We start from the raw sequence: 18,379 nt of genomic DNA on the forward strand, positions 1-18,379 counted from the left end.
GCCTTTGGATAGCTTCAAGATTCTTGTCCTTGTATCAAAGTCCTAAGCCACTGAGATACAGCAGTATAGGTTTTGAACTTCTAGGAGTCGTTACTATCGCAGAAATAAGGAAAGGCAGCCAAGTCCTTCCATCAGTGGAGATGGACCTCTGTAATTAAGTGATACGCTAGCTTGCAACATCTTTTGCTCTGAGTCAGCAGACAAAGTTCACCAGCATCAGTTCCAGATCACAAGCTTAGAATCCCCCTGTTCTAAAAGGAGTGATCTGACCTCCTCAGCACTACCTTATGATATATAGGGCGCCTTCATAACAATGATGCAATTCACAGATTCAAACCCGCCCCCGTCACACTGTCCATATTCATACCTCTGTTTCAGGCCGAGGAATAAATACCGGGGGCCTCATCTTCAGAGTCAGGTCCTGAAAGTCCCACTCACCAAGCACATACTGCACCGGCATTCTGTGGCAAGCAAAAGCAAAGGTGAACACTTTAGGACCATGGTCCACAACACCAAAAAGCTCTCAATACTATGCTTACCTCATTACTAACCAGATAACCCTTCTGAGGGTGAGCACCCAGACACCCCTAAGGCTCTTGTCTGCACATGCAACGTGCATGTGCGCTCTGAGGGAGCTGTGGGAGCTCCATTCCCACAAAAGAGTTTATCAAGCCCTAGACCTGGAGAACTAAAGGCCAGTCAGCCTCACTGTGATACTGGGGAAAGTGATGGAACAAACAGTCCTGGAGATTGTTTCCAAGTATACTAAGTATCGGAAGATGACTGGGAATAGTCAACACAGATTTACAAAGGGAAAATCATTCCTTACTGACCCAACAGCCACCCATAACACAACGACTACCTTGGTGCTTGAGGAGAGAATAATCAATACTGTTTATCTTGACCTTCCTAAGGGTTTTGATACTGTTTCCCATAACATCCTCATATACAAGCTGATGAAGTATGGACTAGATAAATGAGGTGGACGGAAAATTGACTGAACTGGCAGGTTCAGAGGGCTGTGTTCAGCGCACAAAGCCCAGCTGAAGGCCAAAAGTGGAGCCAATATAGCATAACATCTTCATTAATGATTTGGATGAAGGGACAGAGAGCGCCCTTGACATGTCTGCAGATTCCAGAAAATTGGGAGAAGTAATTAATAGACCAGATGGGTGTGCTACTTTTCAGAGGGACTTCAGGAAGCTGAAGAAATGGACTGACAGGAACCTCATGAAATTCAGCAAAAAGTAACGTGTAGTCCTATAAACTGGGGAGTAATAACTTCATGCACCGGTAACAGGCTGAGGGCCAACCAGCTGTATAGTGGCCTTGCAGAAAAGGCCCTGGGGATCAAGTGGGCAAGTTGACCATGAGCCAGCAAAGTGCCCTTGCAGCAAAGAAGGCCAATGGCTTCCTGAACTGCATGAGGCAGAGCAATGCCAGAAGGTCAAGGGAGGGAATCCTTCTTTCTATTCAGCACTGGTAGGAAACGTCTGGGGTGCTGGCCTCCCAGTACAAGGAGGGACATGGACCTACTGGGGTAAGTTCAACAAATGGCCATTAAGATGAAGGGACTGGAGCATGTGACATACAAGGAGAGAGACTGAGAGCTGGCACGGTTTAGCCTTGAGAAGGGAAGGCTCGGGCTGGGGGGGCAGTGGAGGGAAACCTCAACAATGACCATATGGATGTGGTGAGATGGAGTAAAGATGATGGTATCCAGTGAAAAGACAGGCAAAGGGCACAAACTGAAATACAGAAAATTCCAGTTAAACCTAAGAACCACCACTTTTTTCTTTTCTTCTTTTTAAACACTGAGAGGGTGGTCAAACACTAGAACAGGCTGTGAAGAGAGGCTGCATAGTATCTATCTTGGATATACTAAAAACTGAATTGGGCATGGCTCTCGGCAACTTGTTCTAGTTGGTCCTGCTTTAAGCAGGGAGGGTGGACTAGATTTCCAGAGGTTGCTGTCAACCTCCATGATTTTATGAATTTTGGGGCTGTGTCTTCAGCTGCTGTGAGGCACCATACCTCACTTCACGTGGAACAGCAGATATTTGTTGCAACCTTAACAGCACTCAAGACAGAGCAACTTGCAAGTCAGACAGCTCTGGGAATTTTGTATTTCTGCTCCTAACACAAAACTCAAGAGCAGCAGGAAACTTTCAGGGAAGACACTCAGATCCTACAAAGAGTAACCACTGCTAACAGACTGACTCCCTGAGAAATCCTCACAACCTATTCTGCATAAGACATGACAGCATTAATCTGCACAGCAAAATGAGGATCCACATCATAACCACACTCACATAAACAAGCAGGAGGATGCTACCTCCAAACATACTCCCAAACATCTCCCACCCTTCTAAATGATCCAAGTTCCTGAATATTTCTTCTCCTCACACACTACTCCCCAGGCCCAGCCTGATTCCAGGTAGCTCCTTCACACAAAATCCATTTTATTTTTACACTAAGAGAACCCCTCGCACAGAGCAAGCAAATGGAGGCTAAATGGAGACCAAAGCTACAGCAGCCACAGGTACATCTAAACACCAGGGAAACCCCTCTGCAGGCAAATCCTAGAAAGGAAAGCACAGCAACACCACGGAGCAGTATCAGACAGGCAGCTGAAGGAAGTGCTGAATCAGACAGAAGGGGCCAAGGCTTTTGTAAGCACCAAAGGGCTTAATGAAAATGCACCCAACTCTGAGTCAATATTGCCAGTTTCCCACATCCCTTAAACCCTCTCTGCTCACAGACAGGATGGACAGGTGAATTGCTCCCTGACACCAGCAATGCCCATCCCCTGTGTCACCACGAGAGATGGACACAGCACTGCTACTTGATGTATCAGCTGCTAATGGTCTTCTGCATTCTCCCTGCTACCATTCTTCTGGCTGCATTAAGACTGAAGGAAAACCCTCCAAAGGAAAGACTGTAAGAGGATGCTCCTACCTTTCTAGTCGCTTGTTGCTCAGCTGCCGGATTTGCTCCTCCTGCACTGCTGTAAGCGGAGCGTGGAGGCTTTTGGAATTCAAGCTCTGAAACTGAAGACAAGGGCACTTTAAAACCTGCCCACTTGTGGCACTTGGGTGTCCTCTGCACCCTCCAGGGAGACCCATCTGACAAACACATATGTCTGGGATGGCTGGCAACTACAAATGACTAGGAGAACCTATCTGCATGTTTAAAAACAAAGTTGTACAACTGTTTTAGTGCTACTTTTTGGGACTTGGTAGAGTAGGTAAAATTAAGAACTATTCCATCAAGCAAGTCAGGGTACACTGTGGGCATATGTCACTGGGTTACATTTCAGTCTCTGCAAAAGAAGACATCTAAGAGACCCCAAGTGTTCTACTCGCTTTAGTAAACTATGCCTCACCATCTCTGCAATCTAAGGAAGGAAAAGTTGTTCTACTTCCTGTAAGTGAGATAAAAAGAAATGTAAGGGATTCAACCAAAATGACAGAAGTGAGAGACACACACAGGCCTTATTCTTTTCCTATTACTTAACTGTTTTTGCTCCCAGGACAAATGACACGATATATTCACTGGATTCTCGTGCTTCAGGGATCCCATTTGTCTCAAACACCTTCTGCCAGTAGTTGACCACATCAGTAGCAGTCACGAGCCCAGGTCTTGCACTGCAGCTCTGCCTCAGAGATGTTGGCTTTGGACTGAGGACAGGACCTTTACTTTGACTCAATCTCCCTGGCACACACAGAGGTGAGAGACTCAACAACCTCCTGAGCAGTGGGGGGATGAGGCACCTCATTGTTGTAAAATCAGTTCCTGGCTTCCACATGTGCTCCTCGTTGCCATCAGCTGATCTCGTCAGTGCTGAGATTCACAAGACACTTGGTGCTACCACAAGCCACTGTGGCTAAGCACCAGCTGACCACAGTCAGTGGATTCTCCTCAGGGCAGCATGAAAATGGCACCGGTTTGCAGCTCTTCTGGTCTAGAAAAAGAGGCAAAAGTACAGCCTGAGTCCCTCAGCCTAGCAAATCACAGGTTCCCCTCTGGCAGAATGCAGACTGCTTGCCCTAATCCCAGCCCATAGGTACAAAACCAATTATACCCTGAGACTAACGAAGGATCACCCCAAGAAAAGACTCACGTGACAGCTAACCAGCTCTGCCACTGGAACCCATTTCTTCGCAGAGCTGCCCATCCCCACGGACCAGAACTACTGGGCGGCCAGCCCGTGCCCACAGCAGGGCAGAGGCGAGCGTGCCTTCCCACAGGCACAGCACTCCTGCCTGTCTTTGGTCCCAGAAACCCACACACACAGCAACCATTAGCTCCAGCCCTTGGGTGGGTCACCCTGGTTCCCTGCAGGAAGACCTTCAGCCTTCTCCTAATTTCTTTCTTTTATTCCTCTCTCTGTTCATAAACCACAAGTCCTAGGTTAGTGGGTGTGCTCACAGAAAACCTTGATTCCATGGATCAAGGGTCTTCCACATTGTCACCATCCCCAGACAGCAGACAAGGGGCCACAGAGCCAGGGCTGAGCAGCTAGAGCAGAGGAGGAAGAGCTCACAAGGTACAACTAGAGGGAAAAGAAACAGTTGAAAGATGCAAAGGCCAGAACAGGCATATCCTGCCAGAAGGAAGTCAGCCTTTTAAAGGAGAGAACAGGCAAGAGCCAGACAGAGAGGGAAAAAAAAACCCAAACAAAATAACTGCAGGAGACAAAGGAAATGAAACTTTACAAAACAGCTGCTGCATATCGCACTTGGAAATGTGTGAGACAAACAGAACAACAATCCCACTTTCCTGCTGTGATCCACCAGAGTTGAGGCACCCCCCTCCCTTCTGACTCACAGTCCCTGGAGCCACTGTGGGTTTCCCTGAGCACCCGTTCCCATTCTTCTATTGATGTCTGCTTTTCATCACTGTCTCAGACAGGCCACAACCTCCCCTCCTCCAGTTCCTCCAGAAAACCACCACACAAACAACAAAATACCTCTCTGGAGGAGCAGGGAGCACCCAGGGTAGGTGGCTCGCTGTGCTGTAGGAGTGCTGCTGCGGGCAGATCTGGGTCAGCTCCCACCTGGGCAGATGCTGGCACTGAAGCCCCGCAGCAGCCCTGGACCCTGATGCACCAGGCACCCACGCAGGCAGCAGCCTGGGGCCTGCCCTGCTCCAAAACTGTGGGAAGAGTCAGGCCTCCACTGCCCAACTTTGCAAAATAAAACCAAACAGAGCCCAGGGAAGCAGCAGAGGCAATACCCTACGGCAAAGAGCTCAAGATTGGCTTACCTGCTACCTCCTGGCAAAGGGGTGGGTGCTCTATGAGCCCAACGATCCCTTTCTTACAGTCTTCAGTACCCCCAGCAGAGAGACAGGCAGCCCCTATGACAACTTGCCTTTATGTTATGCATAAGCAGTCTGACAGCTACAGTATTTACCCAAGCAGCTCCCTACCCCAAGGCCCTGTTATGGGGATACTGCCACAAGAGGAACACTAAAGGAATAAAACATCAACCATTAGTGTTGCTAGGGGGACAGATAAGACTTTAATTAGCCACGACTGGAACAATACTGCCAGTGCTGTCTTTATTAATAAAGGACACCAGCTGCTGACGTGCAGTCCCTGTACGCTACTTCTTGGTGTGAATACCTATTTGCACACAGGTAGGGAATAGATTTTTTTTTTCCCCCCTGCAGTTCTGTGGTTTGGTCCAGCCAGCCTCTGGTTCCCCACTCACGGCAGCCCACCACGCACGCTGGTGGCTGCCGGAGGGCACGGCCTGTGCCGCTCCCGGCCCCTGCCCTTCGCTCCCCGGTTCGGAAGGAGCCGGGCCCGGCGCCCTCCGAGTCCAACCTTCCCGCGGCCGGGCCAGCGCTCAGCCCCGCCGGCCGTACCGGGGGTGGGGGGGGAGGTACAAGTCCCCCTTTGCCAGCCCGGGAGCTGCCCACCCACACCTCATCTCCGTGACCGGGCGGCTCTCGGGCGGCCCAGGAGCCTCGCAGAGCCCCGCCGGGACCGCAGCCCGGCTTTCCTTCCAGCTGTCCCCGCCTTCCCGGCACACGCCGTACCCAGACCAGCGCCAGGCCCCGCTCCTGGCCGGCAGCGCGGCGCTGGCGCCGGGCCCGCGGCCCCTCAGAGGCGGGCGAGCGCGCCCACACAGCGACGCCTCACCTCATGGCTACCGTCACCGGCGGGGCTGGAGGCGCAACTGGCTCCCACAGGGGCCGGAGCGGAGGGCAGCCGCCTCCCGCACCGCGGCCTGCGGGGGGAGCTCGGGGAAAGGAGGGAGGGAAGGGGGGGAACGGCCGCACAACCGAGACGCTCCCGCCGGTCGCCCAGCGCCGCCGCGGACGCCCGCAACCGCCCCGCATTATGAGTGGCAGGCGCGCTGGCCAACCGCGAGCCGCGGCCTGCGGGCGCCCACCAATCGCTTGCGGCGCAGAGCGGCGGGGCGGGGCCGCCGGCCGTGCAGCGGTACGCGCGGAGCTGAGCGGCCCGGCCCGGCCCGGCCCCCGCGGGCAGCGCGGCCCCGCGGCCGAGGGTGCGGCCCCCCCGGCAGCCCCGGCGCTCCGGGGGGACCGGACGCCTCAGCGGGGAGCGCTCCGTAAGTGCCGGCCCCGGCGGGCAGCGGCCGCCCCGGCGGGGGAAGGGGAGGGGGGTGGCGCGGGACGCGGCGCTGAAACGCGGCTGCCTCCGGGGGAGGGGCGCGGCGGCGGGCTGGGCCGCGCCGCGGGGCCGTGCCGTCCCGTCCCGTCCCGTCCCGTCCCTTCCCGCCGGGAACGGGGAGAAAGGCAGCGGCTCCCGCAGCCCCTCGGCGGCACCCACCCCGTCCCGGCGAGGCCCGCCCAGCCCAGCCCCGGCCGGGCGAGGCGAGGCGGAGCGCGGGCAGCCCTGCGGCGGGAGCCCCGGGGCTGATCCGGCAGCGCTTCCAAGCGGGAAGGGCCCTATAACCCGTTATCCGCCTGGAAGCTTCTCCCCGCGACGGGGAACGAGTGCCTTCCCGCCCGGCCAGCCCCGCGGCTGCTGCGGGCGGCACCGCCCGGGGAGGGAGAGGCGGCTGGGCGATCGCTTGTGCTTCAGGTTTCCATCGGCGCGGAGTCGGAGGAGCGGTGGCGCTTGGGGGGGGGGCCCGTGGTGCCCCCGGCAGCGGGAGGGGCCGCTGGGGTGCTGCGGGACCGGGGGCACACGCGGTTGGGGTCCCCCCTACCCCGGGGCCTGCTCTGCCCGGTAGCAGCGGGAGAGGAAGCCGCATCCCGTAGCCAACAGCAACCCAGTGCCGCTCGCTTTGCTGAATTTACTAGAGACACTTCGTCTTGGTGAAGTAACGCAGAAAAAAACACTAGTTATTATTTGCCTTCTTCACCCAGAGACCCTGTGACCCATCTTCATCCCTGTGACACAAACCTCTATTCCTGTCATGCCCGAGAGGAAACTGCAGCACAGAATGATTAAAACCAAGACTCAGAAAAGTCAGCAGCCTCAAGCTAGTGCCTGACAACGATGTTGTGCATCTCAGAGGTGTTGGCCACTGGAGCGCCCTTCAGAGACCAGTTTGGAAATGCTGGTTTAGGAGAGAAACAAACGTGTTCTCCTTATTCCCAGGCCCAGCAGAGCCCAGCACAGGGCGGTCCTGGCTGTGTGAGCAGCTCCGTTGGTGCAGGCAATGGAAGAATGCCAGCTCGCAGCAGCTGAGGATCTGGTTCCTCTTCTGTTCTGTTCTATTTGTGCGTGGACTATGCTGAAACCTGCCAGCAATAGGTAGTAGCTGGCCCTGGCCCTAGAGCAGCCATCAGAGATTTGGAGTGTGCCCAGCCTGCAGATCAAACTTCCAGCACCAGGATGTCAACTGGGAAGGGAAGGTGGTGGGAAAGATCATCCACCCTCAGCTCTACCGTTGTAAGCCGTGGGCCCTGGGCCAGAGGGGGCTTGGGAACAGAAATACCTTCATCTGGACCTGGGACTGGTTGCCTAAGCCATGTCAGAAACCTGTCATACAGGACCGCTGTTAGAGCTAGATCTGTGGGCTTGGGAATCCTTCAGCACAGACAGGGCCCTCAGAGGGTGAACAAGAGCCCTTGTTCCCACTTGACCAGATTTTCAGCGGGCTAATTTTAACCTAGCTTGACTACTCAGAGGAGCAGTGCACAGCGCAGTGTGTGGTCCATACAAAAGCAGTCTTGCCCAAAGGCTTGGTATCAGCTTCAACATCCAAGTTCCAGTGGTTTTCCAAAACTGACACCACACTGAGTTTTGTTTCCAAAATTCAGGAGCTGTCAAGATCTAGAGCCATACTTTCTAAAGCCCTTGGGCCTTCTTCACTCTTTTCACTTGGGCTCTTTTTCCACTTGTTTCCTTGGTGGTGGCTTTTTTAAAAATGTGAATTACCATCATGAAGAGTTTCCCTGAATAGCACAAATCGATGATTCTGTCTGCGCAGCTGCTTGGTCTGCCCAGTATCTGTTCAACAATTCCTTCCCTTTCCCTCCTGGGCTGTAGCTGCTGCTGCTATTGTGGCACTTGCGTTTCAAATTTGCCGTCTTTGTGCCCAAATGTCCACTTACACCTGAGCTCCACTATGATCCGTAATAGCTGGGGAAATCCAGGTGCCACATGGTTTAAACTAAGCGTGCATGGTTTGGTGGTCAGTGAAGGACACAGTCCCTTTCAGCTGCAATGAACTCAAGTCTCAGCATGATGTTAGGTGGGACCAGGCCAGAACTGCTATCTTGACATTTCTCGAGAAGCTCACAGGCGTTTGACAGCTCCCCAAAATGCCCCAGCAACTCCTGCTTCACAGAGGTGTTCACAGGGAGCTGTGAGACAGATCCTGCGTGTGTGCTGAGAGGCTGACCTGCTTGGGGAGATGCAGGACAAGTGCTGTGCGAGCCAAGGTGGCTGCTCGGGTTGCTGACTGCCTGCAGGGCAGCCTGGTGCTCTTTGCCTGATGTGATTTCTCTGCTTCAGCTGTGACAGATGTTAATCACACTGCTTAATGCAGTTATGGACAGCAGTAAGGTGTCACGGTAATGGGAACTGCACAATAACCTTGCCTAGAATAGAACAGAGTGGAGCAGAACAATGGCTCATTTCTCTTTGCAGGCACATCTTTTTCCATTCAGAGCTCATTAACCCCTATGTCCCATCTGCATTCCAGTCCAGAAATGTAATGTCTGTTAAACTGCAGAGACATTATCAGAGGACTGCTACAATAGTTCTCAGGGTCGACACTGCTCTGGTCCAGAGGTAGCTGCATTTTTATGGAAGCAATTGGTGAACTAATGTTACACACAGTGGTTTTATAAACAAAGTTGTGCAAATACTTCCCATAGGATCATCCCATGATGTTTTGCAACTCCTGATCATTTGCACAATTGAAGCATGAAGCAATTAAAGCCTTTCGTGTTTTCAGCATGAATAGATCTATCAAATTTCACAACTCCAATCCAAAATCGGACTCATTTTAAAATTAATATTGATAATTAGCAGTGCATGACTAAGCTTGAGTGGGTGCTTTCACGGGGGACTTGAGAAATACTCACTGTCTGTAGTAGCAGATGGGGGGACTGATGCAACCCACTGCTTTAAGGAAGCTGCCTTTCCAGAGCACATGGGCTGAGGGACAGCGGGGCGATGGCCAGTGCAGTGACTGACCAGTCACCAGTGATGACCACAGCAGGGAAATCCTACTCTGGATTCAATAAAGAGCATCCTGAGATACGGATGCCTCACAGCTGAGTGCCATTTTATTGAGTGTGGGTGTGTTCCCACTGATAAGGGGATCCATGCAACTTTTCAAAAATTAAAAGGAAGAGGCAGAAGCAGGAAAATGCTGTGTTTCCCAGGGTGGATGGAGGCCACCTGGCTCAGCCTGGAGCATATCAAAGACTGAGGTTGTCCCCACGTAGATCTGCCAAGTGCCTGCAAGGAGGCAGAGCTGAAGCAGTGAGGGTATTGTATATCACTGACTTGAACTGAATCAAGCATGACTTCAGGGGCTCTCGGTACCCCTGGAAAATCTTTTTCTTATTTTGAGTGGGCATCCATGAGCTGCTCTCAAAAAATGTACTAGTAAATTGGGAAACTCTGGAAAGGTTGTGCCCGTCTCTAAGAGCTCTGCACTGTTCATTTGTTCTCATTCTTTCCTAGGCAGAGACCACTGTGGTTCCTATGAAGAAAACCCATCAGCGATGATGCTACAGGATAGGTCTCACATGAGGGTCCTTGATAGGAAGGGCAGCTCTCTGCTTCTGTAGCTGATGGGTGAGGACAACAACTCAGTAAAAGGAGCTACCAAGAGCTGGCAGGATGAGTTACAGCTCACCTTCTGTGCGTGACTTGTATCACAGCACCACGGCCAAGCCAGACCCAGGGACAGCTCTGGATGTGACTGGACCAGAAACAGCTACCATAAGCCCTGAGTCTACCAGTTTCAACAGCACCAAAATCCCCGATGTAGCCAGCACTGGACCTGGCATGAGCACAATGCTGCTGTCCTTTGGGATCATTACTGTGATTGGGTTGGCTGTAGCTATGGTAAGAGAGCCCTGTGAAATATTTCTGTCTGTTGAGGGTGGAGGGTGGCAAAGGGGCTCTAGGACTGATTTGTGTTGAATAATTAATTTGCATTCTACTAAAGGCTCATCCAGAACTGCTGGGAACTGATAGTTCCTGAGATCCCTTTCTTTTTAAGGCCTTTATCCAGTGCTCCAATATTTCTACAGCCTCCCTGAGGTCTAGTCTGAAGGGGATGCTCAGCAGGCCTAGAGGAAGTCATATGTAGTATCGGTATTTATTTTATTAGCAATAGGAATTTCAGTTAAAAGAATACAAAGCAGATTCTGTTCTGACTTGTTAACTGGAACAGCTGCATTGATTTAAACCTTGTCAACACAGGGGCCTGGCCAGAAAGTTCATCTAAATTAACTTTAAAGCAGACTGTTGAAACCACACTAATCCCCCCCCCCGCGGACAAGCCTTTTTGAATTAAAGTGGCCTGAGTCCATTTTAGCTAGACTCATTCTGGACTGCATTTCCAAGGTTCTGCTTGCTGGGTATCAGCAAAGTCCTTGAGGATTTTCTGCGTAACTAACCTTGCCATTAATGCTGTAGGCAGAAGCTTTCAGAAACTATAGTTCTGAGCCTGACACAGGCAATGCAAGTGCTGCAGTTCTTTTTTTGATATATAACCAGATCGTTTACCTGCCAACAGAGAACAGAAGGTAGCGGCAAGCTCCCATTCCTTGTATGAGGAAGAGCTTCACTAATACAACCATCAGAGGAACCTACAGAAAGGGACTACTGCAAAATTTCATTGCAGGCCCAAGGAGGAGTTTTTCCAAAAGCCCCTAAGAGAACCTGGACACATTATCCTGGATACGGTCATAAGTTCCCAAGAGCAACATCCAGCGTTCGTAGTTCTCAGAACAAGGCTCTGGAGGCCAAAAGCCTCACTTTCTTCTCAGCACAGCCACTCTTACTGGCTGACACGAGGCAAGTCACTGAGCATGCCCTCTTTGCTTCTTCCCTTTATACTGGGGAGGGGGTAACAGCACTTCTACGCTGTAGGAAATCTACAGATGAAAACCACCAAGGGAAGGTTCTTCATCCACTCTTAAATTTCAACATAAGTCCTGCAGAAATGTGCTGAGCTACACCTAATACTCTTACTACTACTAACACACCTAATGACAGGCCACTCGAGCACTTAGTGTCAGACATGATGTGCTGCTGAGCTTACACTGATGCACATGAAATTTCATTTTCGGTTGTCACTTCTCCCTGCTTTGGTGCACAGTGACACCAGACTTGCTACACCTCCTTTCTGTGTACCCTGTGCCCAAAATTTCTCTTCTCAGCTGTTCCCCATCCTACTGGGACTGTTGTAATGATGGTTTTCTTTCTCCTTCAGGTTCTGTATATCAGGAAGAGGAAGAGGTAAGTAACGTCTGTTGCTGGCTGAAGGGAACTCAGTACTTCAAAATGCAGAGGGAGTTAGGAAGGAGACAGGGAGATGGGGAGGGTGTAAGGGAAGACTGAGAACAAGCCTACGGGGAATCAACAGCGTGTGAATGCAGCAGGAGTAGGGACACTGCGCTCCTGATATTGGCCCACCTTCTAACACTGAGCTTCGAAGACTCTGCAGCTCTGGAAAGGAAAACATGGTTGAGCAGGAAGAGGTTCTGGATCCTGCAAACTCTTCATGCTTCATTTATGAGATGCACTAAAAGAGAGGAAGGGGTTATGAGTGTATAAAGAAGCTGGGAACTCTGTCATGAGAGTTGTGGATCTCACATTTCGGCTGTTCCCAGATCCCTGCTTTCCAACAGCCTGGGCCCACGACACTGGCCTTGCAATGCTGAAGGCCTCTTTAGCTGCAGTCACAGCAACTGGCAGCAGCACATTGCAGAGATGCAGTTTTCTAGCCCCAGACTTAGTGTCTTAATTTCCCTGTGAAGCTCCTGGCTAAAAATAGAGAGGGGAGCAGCACGCAGGGAGACACACGTCTTGATTCTTCATTCTCTGACAGCAGAGATGCTGGTGAAGATCCATTAGATGTGGTACCTCCTCCCTGCCTGACTCCTTGTGGCACGCCTGGTCTGGCCACAGACCTTCAAGAAGTGCTGCTGCCCACTGTAACATTTCCCAGCCAGACCCTGAAGCCCAGATCTGGGTACTGCCACAGGAGCAGCTGAAGCTTGGCCCGTGAACTTAGCACTGCTGGAGATAATGGCTGCGTTGGCAAACCCATACAGATGCAGGGAAGGCATGTGTCATCCTAACACTTGCCAAAATAGATATTTGTGGTGACACTGCCAGTAACGGCTTGTATGTTTTCCCCCCCACCCCAAAACTCTGCTACAGCCTAAGGCAGGCCTCAGTGTTTTCACAGGAGCATGCCCACCCACCCATCCTCCATCTCTGAGCAGTCCAGTATTTAGGGAGACCCCCTGGGGTGACACTTTATAGCTCTGTCACTTGGAGCAATGATACAAGAGTAAGAACAGTCTGTCCCCAGATTCTCATAGGAGGCTGATGCCTATCTCTTCCCTGTTTTCTATTTATTATTTTCTATTTATTTTTATGTCCTTCAATGCCAAAGTTAAAGTACTACTCTTAGACCACTGGATCTAAAAGTGGGCTTCTGCTGGCAGACACAGTGTGACATGGCAGAACTGGCAGTTGTGGGCAGAGGGACGGGGGGAGATGTCGCAAAATGCCTAGCCAGAATATTCCACCGTCTCTTTTGCCCCACCACCTGAAGCTCGATCTTTTAAGGTCTGCAGGAACTGAAATCCCTGTCCGATTCCTCTGTGTGTAATGCCTGCCGACACAGATTAGTGATGGCCATTAATCCCTGTAACTGCACTCTGGGTATCTTCCACTCCCACCAGCTGTGTGTAGTAGGTTCTTATCCTCATCCCTGCAGGACAGGACATGACCCTCACCCAGCAAGAGCAACAAGAGCAGAATCCCTGTGCAGCAGGAGAAACAGCCTGCAGAAAGCCTCAGCAGTGGGGTGGGGAAGGCAGCCTCAGCATCTGTCCTCAACCAACCCTTTCCCTTCCCTCCCGTGGGCAGGCTGGAGAAGCTTCGGCACCAGCTCATGCCCATGTACAACTTTGATCCCACTGAGGAACAGGATGAACTGGAGCAGGAGCTGCTGGAACATGGGCGAGATGCAGCATCTTCCCAGGCATCGCAGAGCAAGGTAGGCGGCAGGGACCAGCGAGTCTGTTACTACGACCACTGGTACCTGCACTGCTTTTGTTACAAAGAGTTTCTGTAGGGTAAGGAAAACATGTAAGACCTCAGGAGGACTTCCCCCATCTCTGCCAGCCCTGAAGACAGGGGGCTTGAGAATTTTAGAGTGCTTACAATGGATGGAAGAGTTAGGCAACTAGGACAGAGAGCTGGGGGAGGCAAACTGCTGGCTCTATTCAACTGGCTCTACTCACCTAGGAGAGAGAAAAGGGCAACTGCAGTAATTAAGGGTGAGTTTACTGCAGTTTACCACCCTGGGCACCACCAGGGAGCAGTAGGATGAATTTTATTTTCTGGGAGACAGAGCTTCTGTGCCCACAAAGCACTGAGGCTCCTTTGCCCTGGCCCTGAAAAGCAAATAACTTCCACCCAGTTTTAAGGTATCCCTGCTTCGCCTAAGGGTGCAAGCGTGGAACAAGGCCTTGCTGAGGGAAAGCCTGTCATCCTAACAGTGAACTGTGCTGCAAACCCTGAAGAACACAGGCAGAAAGCCTGCACGTTGTTGTGGCACTGCACATCTGGTCTTGTCGGCACCTCCAGGCCAACCTCGCTGGGCACAGAGCAGGCATGGCTCAGAAAGGGAAAACAGAGGAGAGTTCTCTGTTTGAATTTGAGGAGAGGGGAAAAAGGCTTTGCTTTGACCACTTGAGTGTTCAGAGACACGTAGCGTGCTGAGAAATGGTAAGGTCCACAGAAACCACTGGTTTAATTTTTCAGTTAGGAAAGAGCTTGATAGCTTGGCCAGTTGTTTTTGGTTAATGGTCCAGAGGGGACTTTGGCAAGAGGCTGTGTCCTTCCCCAGTGTACCAAGAGGTAGGAGAAATAGGGAAGAAGGGTTTCTCACCATCATTTGCAGCCAGCTTCACAGTGCTTTCTCTTTCCTTTGTCACCGTCACCACTCAAAAAGCCTTTCTGAAAGACAGAGCCGGCAGGAATGGTTGGAACAGGTACGTCTCTTAGCCAGTGATGCAGCCTCCCCTTAGAGTAGACATCTCTCTTGAATTCCTCTCCAGCTTCCTTGTGTTGCCCGCCTTCCCTTGCTCTTCCAGTTCAGGGAGCAGGAGTTCTCCCAAACAATCCTCAGTTTCCGCACACTTTACACCTTCAGATAGTCTGTAGCAAGCTTGGTGTGGGCAGAAAGGGAAAGAGGAGATAATAAACACAACTGTAAGTATACAATGTTTACCTTGAGACATGCTTCCCAACCTGCTAAAGAGCACAAGAGAGATGTGCGTGTTGGAATATGAAAGATAGTCAACATATTCCATACACTGGTTTGGGAAAGCAAGAAATACTGTTGTATAAAAGCAAAGGATTTTGTCCTCTGAGTAGTGAATAATGGGAAAACATGAGTGCACATAGAGGACATCCCTTCAGGTAGTAAAGGGGGAAAATGACAAGGCTAGAGTTAAACTTAGCATAGTAAAAGCAGATCTTGCCTATATAGGGACTGGCCAGCAAGATACCTCAGATCCCTCCAGAGCTTGCTAATGCACAGGTACCTCTGCTTGGAAATTATGCAAGTTTAAAGGCTTAACATAATAAGAGAGGGAGAGTCTAAAACAACAAGTTCCGTCTATGGCATGTTTCCAGGCCTTCTTGATGGTTCAGGTTCTTTTCATGCTGCCTTGCGTATATAAATAATGAGACCCAGTAATCCAATGATGTGGGGATTTTAAACTGGCATGGATGTGCTGGCTTGCTCTCTGGCCTGCTGTATTTTTCTGTCACAGCCTTGTTAACTCCATGTTAGTCAGCCAGCCTTAGTAAGGGGCAGAATCTAGTTACAATACTGTGCAGTCTGTGCCCAAGCACACACACCTGAGCAAAGGCAGACTTGCTGGGTCTCATCTTTCACTGCTTCAATGCAGATTCTGCTGACAAGTCAAGGAGCCCTCCAGAGACCCAGCCGTCTTGTGTTCACAGACGTTGCCAATGCCATCAATGCGTGAACAATACCTGCCCCTGCTCTGGGATCGTGCTGAGACTGGGGAGGATGAAGCCAACAAACCAGTGACTTCCCGCAAGCATGGCCGATCCACTGAGCCCAACTGGCCACCCCGTTGGTTTGTGTTACAAATGGGCACAAGCACTGGGAACTTTCGTCACTTTGGGAAGCAAACCCTTTGTGATGGCAGTGGTGATTTTTTGGTGCGTCTGCTACCACTAAAAGGTTGTGAGCTCCAGTTTCTGGGCTGGTGCTGACTGATACCATCTACCAAGCTGTGTGCTTAGGAACAGTGCCTGCTTTGTTGTAGATTAACTTGTCAGAGCACGTGTGTGCGCTCTCTGGGTCAGGGAAGGAAGAGAGGTGCATGTTTCAGAGAGCTTCCCCATTGGCTTTGTGCTACCAGACCCCAAGGAAAGCAATGAATGAGCCTCTGCCCCATGACAACAGCTTTGGCAGATGCTGGAGGGAAAAGCCCCTTTGAGCAAGGAGAGGTGACTCCCTCAGCTGAGTGGTAATCTGGGGCGTCCCTGGGAAAACACATACTGTGGGTTTATCCCCCCTGTGGCACGTGGGCTGCTGATAAATGTGTGCCCCAGGTGATGTTGAGGCATGGGGGGATTCACTAGCTTTAAAAAGTGAAATGGTGAACATTTGGCTGATTACATCTTAACTGAGAAAGTGGCTGAATATGCCAAATTAGGGCTGCTGCATAGACAGCAGGGAATTCGCGCAGCCAGAGGCAGGGGGTGTCAATGTCTGGCTACGTGACTCTGCTGCTGAGCCAGGAATAACAGTGCTTGGGCCACAGAGAGGAGTTGAGTAGAACTGGGGTTCCAATACCATGTATTCCCCTCCTGCTTTGGCTCAGGGGAGTTTCTACAGTGCAGAGTGTTATCCAGAAAAAAAGAGTAACCCTTGAAATATTTTCTTTTAAATAAGGAAAACCATGTATTGTCTCAACATTACAACAGCCCCCTGTCTGCCCCCCAGAGGTGACTGAACAGCTGGTTTGTGCTTCCTTACCTGCCCGGACCCGCAGACAGAGCCTCCTCTTCTTCCTGCTGAAGGAAACACGGAGCTTTGTGTTAGCCTCTGCTCATGTCACCTGCTGATGCAGAAGGTGGGACTAGACAGGTAAGCCAGGAGTTTCCCCATAACCCTGAAGCATCTCTGCCTGTGCGTCCTTCAGGGCTGCAGGAGGGGGAGAGGGTGAAGGGGGCTGTCGTCTGCAGAGCCTTTTGGTGGCCATCAGCCCTGAGTGCTGCAGGCCAGCACAGTGGCCCAGGGCCAGCAGCAGAGCCTACATGCAAGCATCAGTCCCCAGCCATGTGCTGATCACCTCCTGATTTTTTTTGCAGTACATGCATTTGTCAGTCAGATCATATTCCATCCACAGCATCAGTCAAAAGGGAATGAGGGCAAGACAAAATTTGAATGCAGATCTAAAAGTAGGCTTGATGCAAGGAGATGTTTCACTGAGTGGTAATTCAGGTATCATGCTTTGTTGCAAGTTTGGACCTGCCAGTTAGTTTTTGTTCTCCTAAATATCTTTTTTCTTCCCCACTGTGATTTTTTTTTTTTTCCATATTCATTAAATGCAGGCTTTTCCTGGGCATGTGCCACTGACCGCTGCAGTGCACAGTTCCTCCCTCCCTCCTTCACTAGCACAGCTTCCCTCATGGCAGTTTTGCAGGGCTAAGTTGCTTTAATTTTTTAGTATCCCTCTCTCTTTATAACCAGGGAGTTCTGGGAGTGTATTAGGGTTAGGAATGTCATCACCTGTGGAAAACAGCCCATCCTTCATACCCCATACCCAGGAGATGTGGCAGGAGGCCCTCCCAGGCTGGTTGTTGCTGGTGTTTATACTCCAGGGATACTGTTGGAAGGAAGGTGTGTGGGTACCAACAGTCAGTGTAATCTGGTTTAGGTCCTTAGAATTTGGACACTACCTGTGGTTCTCCCCAGAGATTATGCCTACGTGACCAGCTGAGAAGCAAATGCATCACGCCCCGCACACATACACACTTACCACCTCCTCCAAGTGCTCCCTGAGGGCAAACAGCCACAGAGCCTCAGGTTTCTCCCTTCAGCAGCTGCCACGTTGCTGCCCATCACACTCCCAACGCGCTGCAGCAGGCCAGGGATGCAAGAAGCAGCAGGGGTGCATGGCTGTCCTAAATTGCAAAGTTTCCCCTAGAACTCTTAGGATGGGAACTTCATTTGTTAATTTAAACTTGATAAAAGGCAAGTGTAAGCTGAGCTGTTTCCTCAAACCAACAGTTTACGTTGTGCTCCTTACCCAACTCTGTGTGCTGCACAGGCAGCTGCCAAGCAGCGCATCTGCCAGCTCAGGTGCAAAAACATGCACCTTGTTCCACCTTAATGCTGAGATATATCTTGTATAACAAACATACCTGCAGAAGAATTCTCATTAACCATTCTTCCTGTAACAGTAGGCTTTGTCCTGTGATGACTGCCCTTAGATTAAAGAAGTACAGATAATAAGAGTAAGAGAATATTACGGGTATTTGCTGGGCTTGTACTGGAGTATTCTTTTAGTTCAGTAGCACCTCCTCTCACAGTTCTTGAAAGCATATGTACAATTTAGCAGAAGCATTATGATGTAATTTAATTCAAGTGTTTCTGTGTTTTAAGCATTGAAATATAATTAAACTATTTACATGAAA

The 18,379-nt window shown here is 50.9% G+C and overlaps 2 protein-coding genes across 11 annotated transcripts in view; one reads left to right on the plus strand and one right to left on the minus strand.

The window, feature by feature from the left end:
• HEMK1 (HemK methyltransferase family member 1) overlaps positions 1 to 6,331 on the minus strand; it is a 31,933-nt gene extending 25,602 nt beyond the window's left edge. For 2 of the 4 annotated variants that reach the window (XR_004405863.2, XM_032984105.2), the window contains exons 1-4: positions 6,152 to 6,331; positions 3,518 to 3,964; positions 2,959 to 3,050; positions 368 to 461 (exon numbers count right to left, since the gene is read on the minus strand). Coding sequence is in view for 3 of the 4 variants with exons in the window: in XM_032984105.2 (XP_032839996.1) it covers positions 368 to 461; positions 2,959 to 3,050; positions 3,518 to 3,808 (477 nt within the window). In the remaining variant the exon portion in view is untranslated. Of the gene's footprint in view, positions 1 to 367; positions 462 to 2,958; positions 3,051 to 3,517; positions 3,965 to 6,151 lie in introns of those variants that run through there. The other 2 variants (XM_032984107.2, XM_032984106.2) reach the window with 2 other exon arrangements.
• A 110-nt stretch (positions 6,332 to 6,441) lies between these two features.
• CUNH3orf18 (chromosome unknown C3orf18 homolog) lies at positions 6,442 to 18,379 on the plus strand. Of its 7 annotated transcripts, none has more exons than XM_032984117.2 (6): positions 6,442 to 6,584; positions 7,348 to 7,876; positions 10,127 to 10,513; positions 11,889 to 11,914; positions 13,559 to 13,688; positions 15,613 to 18,379. In XM_032984117.2, exons 3-6 carry the CDS (start codon positions 10,286 to 10,288, stop codon positions 15,691 to 15,693), a joined length of 465 nt encoding a protein of 154 aa, XP_032840008.1. In that variant the 5' UTR covers positions 6,442 to 6,584; positions 7,348 to 7,876; positions 10,127 to 10,285; the 3' UTR covers positions 15,694 to 18,379. The 7 variants fall into 7 exon arrangements, with proteins under 7 accessions (XP_032840008.1, XP_042655590.1, XP_042655589.1 ...); XM_042799656.1 differs by lacking the exon at positions 7,348 to 7,876 and adding an exon at positions 14,649 to 14,688; XM_042799655.1 differs by lacking the exon at positions 7,348 to 7,876.

Source organism: Tyto alba, unplaced genomic scaffold, assembly GCF_018691265.1.
Source record: "Tyto alba isolate M040663 unplaced genomic scaffold, T.alba_DEE_v4.0 Super-Scaffold_3, whole genome shotgun sequence".
Classification (NCBI taxonomy): domain Eukaryota; kingdom Metazoa; phylum Chordata; class Aves; order Strigiformes; family Tytonidae; genus Tyto; species Tyto alba.